The sequence below is a fragment of the Microcaecilia unicolor genome, chromosome 6 (assembly GCF_901765095.1).
Source record: "Microcaecilia unicolor chromosome 6, aMicUni1.1, whole genome shotgun sequence".
In the NCBI taxonomy this organism is placed as follows: Eukaryota; Metazoa; Chordata; class Amphibia; order Gymnophiona; family Siphonopidae; genus Microcaecilia; species Microcaecilia unicolor.
Window position 1 is genome coordinate 24,674,174 of NC_044036.1, and position 14,401 is coordinate 24,688,574.

Below are 14,401 nucleotides of genomic sequence, written 5' to 3' on the forward strand. Positions count from 1 at the left end.
GCTTTACTCCCAAGAGTTCTGTTATCTCTATCTCCACCTGCTGGTAGATGAGCTTAGCCGAGATTGGATAGCAGAGCTGGTAGTGGGAGGCGGAGGTGGGGATAGTGCTGGGCAGACTTGTACGGTCTGTGCCCTGAAAAAGACAGGTACAAATCAAGGTAAGGCATGCACAAAAAAGTGGCACATTTCTTGGACAGACTGGATGGACCATGCAGGTCTTTTTCTGCCGTCATCTACTATGTTACAATGAGGCATATTTTCAAAGCACTTTGGGTGCTTTGAACAGAGGCTAAGTTCCATAGGTTTCTATGGAACTTTGGGAGGCTAAGTGCTTTGAAAATGAGCCTCTATGTAACTGATAGAGGGGCTGGCCGTCTGCTTTACTCCCAAGAGTTCTGTTATCTCTATCTCCACCTGCTGGTAGATGGACACAACCCACCAGTTCCTGGATTCATCTGCTGTTGGTAAAGGAAAGAAAATTATAAGGTAAGACCTAATTTTACCATTTTGTTTGTAGCTGTGGAGGAGCAGCGCAGACCTTTCTGATAGCAGTCTGCTATTGTTCCTGCAGCCTCTTCGGTAGTGCTACAAGGTCTCCTCTGAAGGGGGGAAGATTTCCTCCGCCTTTCGCGCTGTTAATTTGAAGGACACACAGCCATTCCAGAATGAGAGGTTTGAGTGCGTGGGGGCAGACTCTCTCTCTCTTTTTTTTTTCTTTCAGCTGCTTTATGGTGAAGTGAGCTAGAGTGCAGACTGCCATGTTTTGTGTTTGTCTGGAGTGGGAGGCTCCGGTGCTGTGTCCTGTGGTTTCCCTTTCCTTGCATCGAAACTGCCAGAATCTGATACAGTATGGGTGTAAATAAAACTATCTCTGGTAAGGATTCTTTTCTGACTACCAGATTCTGTATATGTAGGATAAAATAATTTCTCTAGATTCTGGGTGTTGCAACGACACAATATGCTATTTTCCTGACATCTAAATGGGGCATGGAAACTGTCTATACCTGTCGCCCATCTGTTCTGCTGTTTGCTCATGTCTTTATAGTTTGCGGCCAGTAGCTGCACTGGTATTGCCTGGCGGTTCAGCACATGCTTCTAACCTTGCTCATGCAGGGTTTTTTTTTTCCAGAAGGCTGTCTGACTGGTTTGGTATGACTAGTGAGTTGTGCTCTTTTAGTTAGAGCAACTGTTTGGGCACCTGTCTTTGTGGGTTCATCTCCCACTATTGTATATTATGGTGTGCTCTCTTGGAAGATCCTTACTGTTGGAAGATCTCCTTACTTTCTCTGGTCTGCTACATTAGGTGCTCATTTCCTTTCATCCCTGAGTTAGGTAGCGAAGCACTATCTGTTGAACTGTTACGTTCCCCGTAGCCCAGTAGACGGTTTGGGGATGATTCACCTATTCTGTCATGTTCTCTTAAAAAAAAAGACTTTTACACTTTAGAAAACGCACAATGTATGTCTACCAGAGATTTATTTATTTATTTATTTGTAACATTTATACCCCGCGTTTTCCCACTTATTAGCAGGTTCAATGCGGCTTACATAGAATATCAGGTTTACAAAGTAACATAGGATATGGCTGTAATATAGTAGATAAAGAGGTGATCGTTTAGATGAGAGTAGGTAAGGTTGTAACAACATGTAGCTTTCTCATATTTTTCTGTTTCTGTGGATCTATCTCAGGGGGTCCTTCTTTTAGCCTTGGAGAACCATATGTTTTTTTTTCTCCTTCAGTGTTCCAGACGTTGAAGAATTTCTGTTATGTTTTGTTGCTTGCTGTTATGTGTATTTTGCATTGAAAGTTTTTTTCTATTCAAACGATCCTACTGAGATCATAGTTTACAGTTTGTTTCTCTACATACCTGGTGTATCAGTGGTCATTCCTCAGCTGTTTGCAAGGAATTTATAACTGTCATTTTGAGCCAAAGCATTTTTTTTTTGTGTGGGCTCATGGTTTCTCTCCATACTTACTTTTCCCAGGTGTTGGCACAAGTTTGCTAGCTATCACAGCTTGCGTATATTGCCATTAGTGGATTTTGATTCACTTTCTCTTGCTTGTTTATTTTCTTTTCTCCTTTGTGATCTCATTTCTTCTTGCTGACCTCATTTCTTTCATCATTTGAAGTAGCTAGCTGACTTCTTGTTGTTCTTCCTTTCTGAGATCCTTGAACTTTAAATTATTCAAAGGCTTGAGGGTGCCTTTCTCAGTATGCTGCCTGCAGCCCTAACTATCTCCTGTGGTGGTTATTGCGTCCCGCGTGGCTTAGCCTCGCCAGGGGTTGCTGTCTTCTGCATTTCTCTTTCATCCTTCTTCTCTGTTTAACCCTGCCTAGCTGAGATCCTACAGTACGAGAATGGTGCACCAGGACTAACTGTTTCATCTCTCATTCCCTCAGTCAGACACGTTTTTGGCGGCTGTTATTGATCATTTGTCATTTTTTTCTGACTTCTACAAGTTTCCTGGTGGCTTCCTAATGAGTTGGGAACTCCCCAACATAAGATGTTAGGAATTTCTGCAGATTTCCTCCTGTTAGATTTGCAGGAGTCTTTTCTATGGAGGCCGGTTGGCTTCCTGAATCTGTTATTTTCCAGGAGTTGGAAGTCTGAGGATGGCTTTGCTCCTGAGATCTCGGCTGTTTTCCCTCTAACAGCTCTATCAGTACTGGGCAGTTTTCGAGATAAAGGGAGTTCCGCCTAGCCCTCACACAGTCTTCCTTACTCAGTTATGCTTCCCATCTTGGCTGCTTAGCTTCTCAGGGATCCGTCCTGGGACCTCTCCGTTTCTCCATCTATACTTCCTCTCTTGGTGCTCTGATCTCATTCCATGGTTTTCAGTATCATCTTTATGCTAATGACTCCCAGATCTACCTCTCTGCACCAGAAATCTCGGCAGGAATCCAGGCCAAGGTATCAGCCTGCCTGTCTGACATTGCTGCCTGGATGTCTCACCGCCACCTGAAACTTAATATGACCAAAACTGAGCTTCTTATCTTCCCACCTAAACCAACCTCTCCCCTTCCCCCATTCTCTATTTCTGTGGATAGCACGCTCATCCTTCCTGTCTCATCTGCTCGTAACCTTGGGGTCATCTTCGACTCCTCCCTCTCCTTCTCTGCACATATTCAGCAGCCTGCTAAAACCTGTTATTTCTTTCTGTATAATATCGCCAAAATTTGCCCTTTCCTTTCTGAGCACGCTACCAGAACCCTCATCCACACTCTCATCACCTCTCGCTTAGACTACTGCAACTTGCTTCTCATAGGTCTCCCACTCAGCCATCTCTCTCCTCTTCAATCTGTTCAAAATTCTGCTGCACGACTAATATTCCGCCAGTCGCTATGCTCATATCAGCCCTTTCCTGAAGTCGCTTCACTGGCTCTCTATCCGTTTCTGAATACAGTTCAATCTCCTCTTATTGACCTATAAGTGCATTCACTCTGCAGCCCCTCAGTACCTCTCCACCCTCATCTCTCCCTACACTCCTCCCCGGGAACTCCGTTCACTAGGTAAATCTCTCCTAACTGCACCCTTCTCCTCCACCGCTAACTCCAGACTCCGTTCCTTTTATCTTGCCGCACCATATGCCTAGACTAGACTTCCTGAGCCGCTACGTCAAGCTCCATCTCTGGCCTCCTTCAAATCCAGGCTAAAAGCCCACCTGTTTAATGCTGCTTTTAACTCCTAACTTTTTCACTTGTTTGTAACCCTTATCTTACCTTCCTCACTTCAGTAGTCCCTTATCCCTTATTTGTCCTGTCTGTCTATCCTGACCCCTATCCCTTATTTGTCCTGTCTGTCTGTCCAAATTAGATTGTAAGCTCTCTTGAGCAGGGACTGTCTCTTCATGTTCAATTGTGAAGCGCTGCGTACGTCTGGTGGCGCTATAGAAATGATAAGTAGTAGTAGATCTACCTCTCCACACTAGAAATCTCAGCAGGAATCCAGGCCAAAGTATTAGCCTACCTGTCTGACATTGCTGCCTGGATATCTCACCGCCATCTGAAATAAACATGACCAAGACTGAACTTCTTATCTTTCCCCCTAAACCCACCTCTCCTATTCCCCAATTCTCTATTTCTGTGGATAACACTCTCATCCTCCCTGTCTCATCAGCTCGTAACCTTCGACTCTCTCCTCAGCACATATTCAGCAGACTGCTAAAACCTGTCATTTCTTTCTCTATAATATCACCAAAATTCGCCCTTTCCTTTCTGAGCACACTACCAGAACCGTTATCCACACTCTTATCACATCTCGCTTAGACTATTGCAATTGGCTTCTCACAGATCTCCCACTAAGCAATCTTTGTCTTCAATCTGTTCAAAATTCTGCTGCACGACTTATATTCCGCCAGTGTTGCTATGCTCATATTAGCCCTCTCAAGTCACTTCACTGGCTCCCTATCCATTTCCGCATACAGTTCAAACTCCTCTTATTGACTTATAAGTGCATTCACTGTGCAGCTCCTCAGTACCTCTCCACTCTCACCTCTCCCTAAACTCCTCCCCGGGAACTCCGTTCACTGGGTAAATCTCTCTTATCTGCACCCTTCTTCTCCACCGCTAACTCCAGACTCCGTTCCTTTTATCTTGCTGCAGCATATGCCTTGAATAGACTTCCTGAGCTGGTATGTCAAGCTCCATCTCTGGCCGTCTTCAAATCTAGGTTAAAGCCCACTTTTTTGATGCTGCTTTTAACTCCTAATCATTACCCTTATTTTATCATCCCCACCTTAGTAATTCCCTTATCTCTTATTTGTCCTGTTTGTCTGTCCTAATTAGATTGTAAACTCTGTCGAGCAGGGACTGTCTGTTCATGTTCAAGTGTACAGCGCTGCATATGTCTAGTAGTGCTATAGAAATAATAAGTAGTAGTAGTTCTCGGTTGACAGAGTTTTCTGGAGCTCATTTTTCTCTCTGCTCCAGTCTCTTACCTTGGCTAGGCTGGGATGACGGTTGAGGTTCCAGGGTCAAAGTGATTCACTTGCGACATTGAGTGGCGCCATCTCTTCGAGAACTCTGTGCTGGTCTGTCAGGGAGGGCCCTGTGTGTCTGTTCTCCTCTGTCAGAGCGGCGAGATTAGCAGTCTCAATGAGCTGTGAGTCTTCTTTTGAGACAGAGAGATTCCTCTAGGTTTTTCTTGAGGAATGATAAGGCACAGTTCCTGGATTTCCTCATGTTTTTGGTTTGATCTTCTAGGCCATATACAGTGTTTCTTCATATCAATATTTTGGTAGTACTCACAGTTCTTTCCAGGGCTGATGACTGGGTCATGTACAGCCTTTTGATGCCTTCTGCCTTGTCGCTGATGGACCCGCTTTTCAGACACTGGGGATCTTCTTCTGTTGACTTAGCTCAGATGCTTGCTCTTGTCAAAGCTCTACTTCTTTGGCTTGCTCCTGTACCCATGGACTGGTCCACTGCCGTTCAGTGGTGTCACATATAAGTGAGTATTTTGGGTTGGGAGGAATAACCTTATTTTCCCTTTCAGTCAGGTGGTCATGCTGGCTTCTTTCGCTTTGCTCCTTGAGTAACTCTTTGTGAATCTTTCTGAGACTCTGGTCGCTTTGCGACAGTGTTTGCTTCCCATCAGGTACCGCATTCAATTCAAGCTTCTGCTACTAACCTACAAATGTACTCGATCTGCAGCCCCTCCTTACCTCTCAACCCTCATCTCCCCTTACGTTCCTACCCGTAACCTCCGCTCTCAAGACAAATCCCTCCTTTCAGTACCCTTCTCCACCACCGCCAACTCCAGGCTCCGCCCTTTCTGCCTCACCCCACGCGTGGAACAAACTCCCCGAGCCCATACGTCAGGCCCCCTCCCTCCCCATCTTCAAATCTCTGCTTAAAGCCCACCTCTTGAATGTCGCCTTCGGCACATAGCCTCTACACCTCTACCCAGGAAATCTAGACTGCACAACTTGACATTTCGTTCTTTAGATTGTAAGCTCATTTGAGCAGGGACCGTCCTTCTTTGTTTATTTTATTTTGTACAGCGCTGCGTAACCCTAGTAGCGCTCTAGAAATGTTAAGTAGTAGTAGTAGTAGTGTTTGCCTCTTTTGACTTTCTTTGCTCTGTGATTTCACTCGTAGTTTATTCTCGCTCTGCTTCTTCTTCCTTTGTGCTCTTTTCTCTCCCCTCTTTATCTTCTGAGCCATTTCGTGGACGAGTTAGGGGGCCTAGTTGGTTTCGGTCTCTCTGCCTCAGGGCTGTCTTTTTTTTTGGTGTCTTGGGCCCTTGAGAACATTGGGTACCAGTTTCTTTCTTCAGAAAGTCTGGTCATTCCTTAGTATTTTCAGTCTATGCTCCTTATTCTTCTAGGACCCGTCTGGGGTTTTGCAGGCACGTCATTCCTCGAGAAGGTTGACAGGGCAGTCTACATGGTAACTGCCTCTGTGTGATAGGGGGAGAGTGCTTAGTTCCGGAGTTATCTTGTGCATCCATTTTTCAGTATTTTGGCAGGTCTTTTCCTGCTGTCTTGGTGCACAGTTTCTTCCTTCTGCTCGTTCTGAAAGGATTCAGGTCTCCAATTGACAGGAGCGTTTTTTGGCAACTCTGGTGAGGCGTATTGTAGGTTTCGGTATTCTAGTGCTCAGATCAGATCATGAGCTGTACAGAATTGCATCTGGTTGCTCTTTTAGTGGCCCACGTGGCGGGAACTGAGCTCTATTGTTTGGTTGTTGGATATCGTTATTTGTTTGATATAGTTGGACAGATGTCCAGGTGCGTCGGGTCTCGGTTTTTGTTTACTGGGCTCTTGCAGTGGTTCTAGTTTGGTCCCTTCTGTGGTTTACTGCTCTGGTACTTCCCATCATTCTGGGCGGGTCCGGAGGGACGCTAAGGAAGAAGAAATTAGGTCTTATCTTCTAATTTGCTTTCCTTTAGTCCCTCCGGACCGGCCCAGATCCCTCCCTATTCAATATCTGATTTGTTCTTGTGGGGAGCTGTTTGTCTTAAAATAATAATAATAAAATAATAATAATATATATATATATATATATATATATATATATATATATATATATAATATGTCTATATTTGCAAAGAGACCAAATATTCAACCATTTCTAGGTCGCACATAGGCACATTACTGATGATGTTGCTGACTCAGTTTGGAGTAGTTGAAATTTTTCGACAGTGGCCAGCAAGGTCTCTTTGTTAGTAGGTGGCTTTATGAACTGACTGGTGCACAGATGTTTAGTGTCTGTCTTTCCTTTTGCTTTGCTATCTGAATATTGAGGTTTGCAAGGGGCTGAACACGGCTCTTATTGGCTGCCTCGAAATCAGTCTTCACCTGCTGGTAGGCGTGCACAACCCATCAGTCATTCTGGGCCGGGCCAGAGGGACTAAAGGAAAGCAAATTAGCAGGTAAGACCTAATTTCTCCATTCGTATAAATCTGTAAAATATACCATCATTGTTAGTATGGTGATAGTGCTATCACCCTGGTTAAATGCACACACTCTCATTCACACTCTCAAACTTCAATAGTAACTCAAGTTTACAACAGTTGCCCACATTCCCTCATGTAACAAACCATAAGATTCTCAGTAAACACATATCTCGGGATATTCTTGAAATGTTCCGTTCACTAGGTACACAGTGTCCACTCCTGCATTAGTCGCGGTATCTGTGTATAATCAACACTGAGGATATAATCAGTGGACCGGCATCATATCAGCAAGTTCAAAATAAGCTGTAGGTCATGAGAGAACTAATTGTCTTCATTCCTAGTGTCCATGAATGGAAGGGCAACTTGATGAAAATTTATTGCAGAAAAAATCACTCGTTTGCCTGATCAGTTCTTCGGTCTATGGAAAACACTTATTATGGGTGAGAAATAGTTCTTTTATGGCCCCTGTGTCCTTTTCCTTTCAGCAGTTTTAAATGGATTTGCTGTGAAGAACAGAGACGCTATGTGGAGGGTAGTATTATAACAGGTTGGTATGTGTAAAGGCCAATTTCAAGCCTATTTTATAAAATACTAAGACCAAAACAGCAGAAATCACACCAGTTGAAACAGCAGGCTTTTGCGCTTGCTGAGGACAGGTACAAATGTTTGCACATAAAGTATGTATGTATGTGTGTATTTTATAAACAACAGCTGTAAATCATGACTTTAGCCATGTTCTAACCAAACTTCACTACCAAAAATCATGTACAAGTACGCATCTTCCTAACACCATTTCGTAGTATGCCTGTAACCTCCGTGATAAATTTTAAAAAGTTATTTTATCTACCATTTGTAAGTAAAAAAAAATCCCTTTTTAAAATTGTCCCCATATATGTTTTAAAAATTACTTAGAAAATAGTAGCTCTCTTGTGGACATGCTCTGAGTCTCTCTGCTTTTTTTTTTTTTTTTTTTAATTCCAACCAACCTATTTGGAAAGAATTACATATAAGGGATCACAAATACCTGTTTAGGGGCAAAATAACTCTTTGAAAATTTAACATAATGGGACCAAATTTGGCAGGGGAGAAAACCAGTGAAAAATCACATCATATTTGAAAATAGGCACGATCAGACACTGGATTCCAAAGAAATAAGCAACCCAAATATTGGCCAAATGCATTTTTAAGGAGAAGCAGTGCCAGCTTGTGCAGCTTAGAAGCTTAGATATAGTGAAACATAGCTGTTAAGGAATTGCATGTTTCAAGCTGCCCTTCCTTTGTTCTCTAAACCCCACCCCCTTCTAAATAACACATTCACACCACTCCTGTCCCCAACTCCCATATACCATCCCCACCTCCTGCCCATGTTTCCCTTCCTATTTACCCCCATACCTATGCCTACCACCACTTAACTCCCACAACCTCCAGCTTCTATCTGCAGTTCTCTAGTCTTCCAGTATGCCTAAGCGTAGTGTCACAGTTGGTAGAGATTGGGGTGTAATGGGTGGAGCACTGGAAGGCTGTTCTAGTTACAGGAAGGGGGTTGAAAGCTTTTGCATGAAGTAGGGGAGGGAAGGAATATGTTCTGGAAGAATTAGGCTAAGATGATCAGAAGCAAACGCAGGTGCTATAGGCCATTAGTGCCGAATCAGTGCCCAGGTTTGCCGGCGCACAATGATCAGAGCCAGCGACTGCGTGAAACAATGATCCTGCCAGCTCTGAACAAAAAGTGCATGCAAAAGAGGGTCTCCTACGTTCCTCTTTAATGCTCAGCATGCAGTGTGCCAAACATGGGCACTTTTCCCACGGCAAACTCTATGCCAGCTTGGAGCTGGCATTAGGGTTTGCCAAGCAGGGGAGGAATAAGGGAGACTGGCTGTTGCAGCCCTGGTGGTCCCGTGGACTTCAGGCTCTCCATCCCCCCCCCCCCCCCCAAGCACGTAAGGGCCTGGAGGTCCGGTGGTCTCCCAGACCTCCAAAGATGTAAAGCCCCCCCCCCCCCCTCCCCCCCCCCCCCCCCCCCCCCGAAAAGTAAAAATACTGGTGATCTAGAGAACTGTCCCCCAACCCCCGAAGGCTAGCCCTGGTAGTCAGGTGGTGGACCCCCAACCCCATCCTACCTCCAAGAAGATGGATGGACTAGAACTCACACCCTTCTTCTGCCTGACCAGGGCATATCCTCAAAATGGCAGTGCCCTGTCCGGTGCATCCTGGTATGCACTAGAAAGGGCTTAACTTCCATATAAAGGAGAAGTTAAGACTCACCCAGTACATCCCAGGATGCACTGAGCAGGGCAGGGCACTGCCATTTTGAAGTGGCACCCCAGCAGGAGGTGGGAGGGAGTGCAAGTCAGCACAATTTACAGAACTTGGATTGTTCCTTTTTTTTTTAATTATTATTATTTATTCATTTTAATTAAATTTAACAAGTTATTACACTTGACAAGTAATACAGATAAGCAAAATGTATGAGGAACATAATTTTCCCTAAGGGAAAAAAAAGGAAAAATATTACGTTTCTTTAGACCACTACTGGTGGAGGGCAGTCTAAAAATAGGAAGACTACAATAAGAAGAAAATAATAATGTGGTAATATGCTCAGCATGCAAACCTATCTTAAATTCAAATAATATCTTCATCTGGATTAACAGTTAACCAATTTTCTTCATACTTATAAATGCTTTCAACTGTTCAGGTTGGTAAAAAATATATTTTCGACCCATATACTTAATAACACATTTGCAAGGGTAATTAAGGTAAAAGGAGGCCCCTAATGATGTTACATCTGTTCTCAATGACAAAAATAGTTTCCTCCTTTCCTGGGTTTGCTTAGTAATATCAGGATAAATCCAAACTTTTTTCCCCCTGAATAGAGTTTGCATTTTTTAAAAGTACATACGCATCACTGCATCAAAGTCTTGTTGGAAAATAAAAGAAACAATTAATGTCGCTCTTTCAGAATTCAAATTTAAAGTTGCCTCTAATAGTTCTGAAATATTCAAATTTTCCTCTTGATTTTCATTTGGAATAGGTTGAAGAGAAGTTTCCATAGCTTTTTTTGTTGGAATATAATATATTGTATTCAATGGTCGAATAGTTTCTTGGGAAAAGTTTAAAACTTCTTGCAAGTACAATTCAAAGGCATCATGCCCCCCTGAGTTTGGTAGTCATTAGAGGTATGGCTGATTTATCCTAGCTGTCACTGGAGAAAACAGAGTTGCTCCCTATACGCTCTCCATGGACAGCAGAATAATGCAGATGCACTTTCCTACCAACTGTCCCCTACAGCAGTGCTTCTCAACACCCAGCCATTCAGGTTTTCAGGATATCCACAATGAATATGCATGAGATAGATTTGCATGAACTGTCTCCTTGGTATGAAAATCTGTCTCATGCATATTCATTGTGGATATCCTGAAAACCTGATTGGCTGGGTGTGCCTGAGTACTGGGTTGAGAACTACTGCTTTATAGGGCACAAAGTGAGGAAAACATGAAAAACAACTAACCTACAATTACTAATGATTGAGCTTGGTATTGCCTGAAGGGACAGACTGTCTTGGTCAGAGTGGGAAACCAGCTGCATGCCTAGAGTGCACATCAGGAAAGTTCTAGGCTAGAAGAGGGCAGTCTATGTTGGCATCTTTTGTAGGACATTGCCAGAGTTACACCTGCACTATCCTGCTACCCATGGAGAAGTCCCGTTTCAGGTAGTCAGCTCCACTTTTCTTGTTCTTTAATTTTACCCTTTGGGATGCTCCACACCTAGCATCTGTGGTTTATACCACAGCCAGTGGATGATGAAAATGAATTGTTCAGTTTCCCTTGTTGTCAGCCCATTCAATGCATATGCTTGTGCAGTTACCACGATCACTCACAAGCTGCTGGCTACAGTACCACAGCCAAAACTAGGCCTTGAATTTTTTTTTATGCTACTTTTGGAGCAGTGAAGTCAAATGCAATAAGGCAAGAGACAGAACAACCAAAGGTGAACCCACAGCATTTTTTTGGTGTTTTTTTGTGATTTAACAGACTCAGAATACTTTATGGCTATGTTGCTCTTCTTTCTATGTTTTATAATCAAACTATAGGCAAGTTACAATGAAACCTGCCCATTATGAGTGCTAATTTATCTGCTAGTTTCCCCTAAAGTCAAAGGAAGGGCTCTTTTCCTTTAAGAGAAGCTTTAAGATGCATTTTTTGGAGGTATATTATAAAAGCTTTTTATAAGATCTCACTGTATTATGAATTCTTGTGCTAATTACAAGGATATCTTTATATAAACCTTACTAACTTTGTTGAACTCTTTGTTCATTTAGGATTTTTGACCCGTTTGACTTCAGGTCTAACAGCAAATGCTGCTATATTTGGTATTATATTCTTTTTCTTTATGGTGGCAGTATTATTCCTGTTATATAGGGAAAGGTAAGATTAAAAGTTCTATTGACATTGAATTTTTATTACAAAATACTTATTGTCTATAGTAGCTAACACTTTTGTATCAGCTCCTAAGCCCTTGATCTTCTTTCCTAGTCCTCAAGGGCCATCATTTAGGTTAGGTTTTCAAGATATTCCTAATGAATGTGCATATGAGAGATTTGCAAGCTTTTTACTTCCATTGTATACAAATCTCTCTCGTATATTCTTTAGGAATATCTGGAAAACCTGGCCTATTGGTACCTATACAAATGATATACCATGAAGAACTACAGTACTCCAATATAAATAGCTAAAAATTCAGTTATGGAGAAATAATATCTGTGCATGGGATGGAAACTCTTTTTATTGGAAAAGTGTATGTCTCCATAAACAGAATTTCTTTCTTCTAGTCACTTGCACATAACAGCACCTGCTCACTATGGGCCCTATTTACTAAGATGCGCTAATGCTAGAGACACTCATAGGAATATGGGTGTCTCTAGCGTTAGCAAGCGTTAATTTTTAGCGCATGCTAAAAATGCTAGCGTGCCTACAGCACAGCTTAGTAGACAGGGCCCTATGTTTGGTATGTTTATTAAACTCAATATCCTTGCCTACTGTTCTGTAGGAGCTCATTGAATTAGGTAGGATCTCTTAGTTCCAGTCATGTGCTATCCAGCAACTTCTATGGACAATAAAATTTAGATGCAGAATTATAAACTTGGAGCCATTCATTTTTCTATGTATCACTCATAATTGTGTGACGGTAACAGTAATCATCACTAGGTGTCAGTTGTAGGATAAAGACGTGTATATTTTAGTTTATTAAATTTTAACAATGAACCAAGCAATACACTTGTATAGAAAAGTGAATTAAGGAAAATCATTTTAAAAAATAAGCACATCGGGAAAACAAAAAGGTGATTGTACATCACTCAAGTCTAGAATAATAAAATAATAATTGGATCCAAACCTTAAAGATTAAAATGAATATCGTGTGTGTGTATCAGAGCTAAATATCAGAGGCAGAAATAGAAATGAGTGAAAAGTTTATTTCCTAACAAATGAGTGAAAGCATCAGGGAACCAAAGGATTTCCTAAAAATAAAAATTGCAACTATAGTAAGGTGAGTCCATGTTTACTTTTTTTATTTTCACGGGGGGCCTTAAAGAAGCAAGAGATTTTACAAATAATTTTCAGTATAATTTGTTTTTGCTCTGTTTTTTTAGTAAGTACTATGGATTTCTTGAACAACTGATGGTGGAGAAGATTGCAAGCAAATCTGATTCAGCAGAAGAGTTACAACCTCCTTCCGCTTGTATTACTTATCCCGAATATTATCATGCTGAAAAATCACAGGTAAAACCAACTTCACATTTTAAATCATAAAGCCTCAAACAATCAATGAGGCTCATTTTCAAAGCACTTAGCCTCCCAAAGTTCCATAGAAACCTATGGAACTTAGCCTCCCAAAGTGCTTTGAAAATATGCCTCTATGTGTTCATCATAAATATGTGAATAGGTGGTGCATTGCACAAGTAAGCTGAGTAAAAATGCAAGCATCATTTGGTCATGGGCTCCTTAAGCTAGACACTGGATCTTATGTATTACACGTGTACTATGGGCACAGAATTGGAAAAAGCACTAAGTCTGTTTTATGGTTGTGATAAGACACTGTGCTTTTTTATGTTTATTAGTTTCAGAGAATCATATTTTTAGATTTATAATCAGACCTTCACATCCTGTTTGTTCTATTTTGCACTGTTGATCATGAGTTAGTATAGTATTATTATTATTTGTTACATTTGTATCCCACATTTTCCCACCTTTTTGCAGGCTCAATGTGGCTTACATATAACCGCTAACGGCGTTAGCCGATTCTGGTCTGAACAAATACATGGTATGAATGAATACAAAGTGATGTTGTGGTAGAATGAGGTACATGTATGGTAGGTACAATTGGGGGGAACTTAGGGAGGGAAAGGGGGAAGAAGAGTCAGGTAATGTCCATTACGGTCTTTGGTTACATCGTGTCGCAAGTGTCCAGGTATTTTTATGTTGGGTCGGTGGCGTATGCTCTTCTGAACAGGTCTGTCTTTAGTGCTTTCTGAAAATTTAGGTGGTCAAGCGTAGTTTTTGCTGCTTTTGGCAATGCGTTCCATAGTTGTGCGCTTAGGTAGGAAAAGCTGGATGCATAGGTGGATTTGTATTTGAGTCCTTTGCTGCTTGGGGAGTGGAGGTTTAGGTATGATCGTGCAGATTTTCTGGTGTTTCTGGTTGGCTGGTTGATAAGGTCTGTCATGTATCCCGGTGCCTCGCCGTAAATAATTTTATGAACAGTCGTGCAGATTTTGAAAGTGATACGTTCTTTGATTGGTAGCCAATTTAATTTTTCTCGGAGTGGTTTGGCACTGTCAGAACGTGTTTTTCCAATACAAGCCTGGCTGCTGGGTTCTGGGCGGTTTGAAGTTTCTTTATGATTTGATCCTTGCATCCCGCATAGATTCCATTACAGTAATCTGCATGGCTTAGTACCATTGACTGTACCATATTACGAAATATTTCCCTCGGGAAGAATGGTTT

General features: G+C 42.0%; 1 protein-coding gene across 2 annotated transcripts in view; it reads left to right on the forward strand.

Moving 5' to 3' along the window:
• The window catches only part of LOC115472814, a 124,786-nt gene that overhangs the window by 21,729 nt on the left and 88,656 nt on the right, over positions 1–14,401 (forward strand). For both annotated transcript variants that reach the window (XM_030207255.1, XM_030207254.1), the window contains 2 exons: positions 11,719–11,824; positions 13,048–13,177. In XM_030207255.1, the coding sequence (XP_030063115.1) occupies positions 11,719–11,824; positions 13,048–13,177 (236 nt within the window). The remainder of the gene's footprint in view (positions 1–11,718; positions 11,825–13,047; positions 13,178–14,401) is intronic.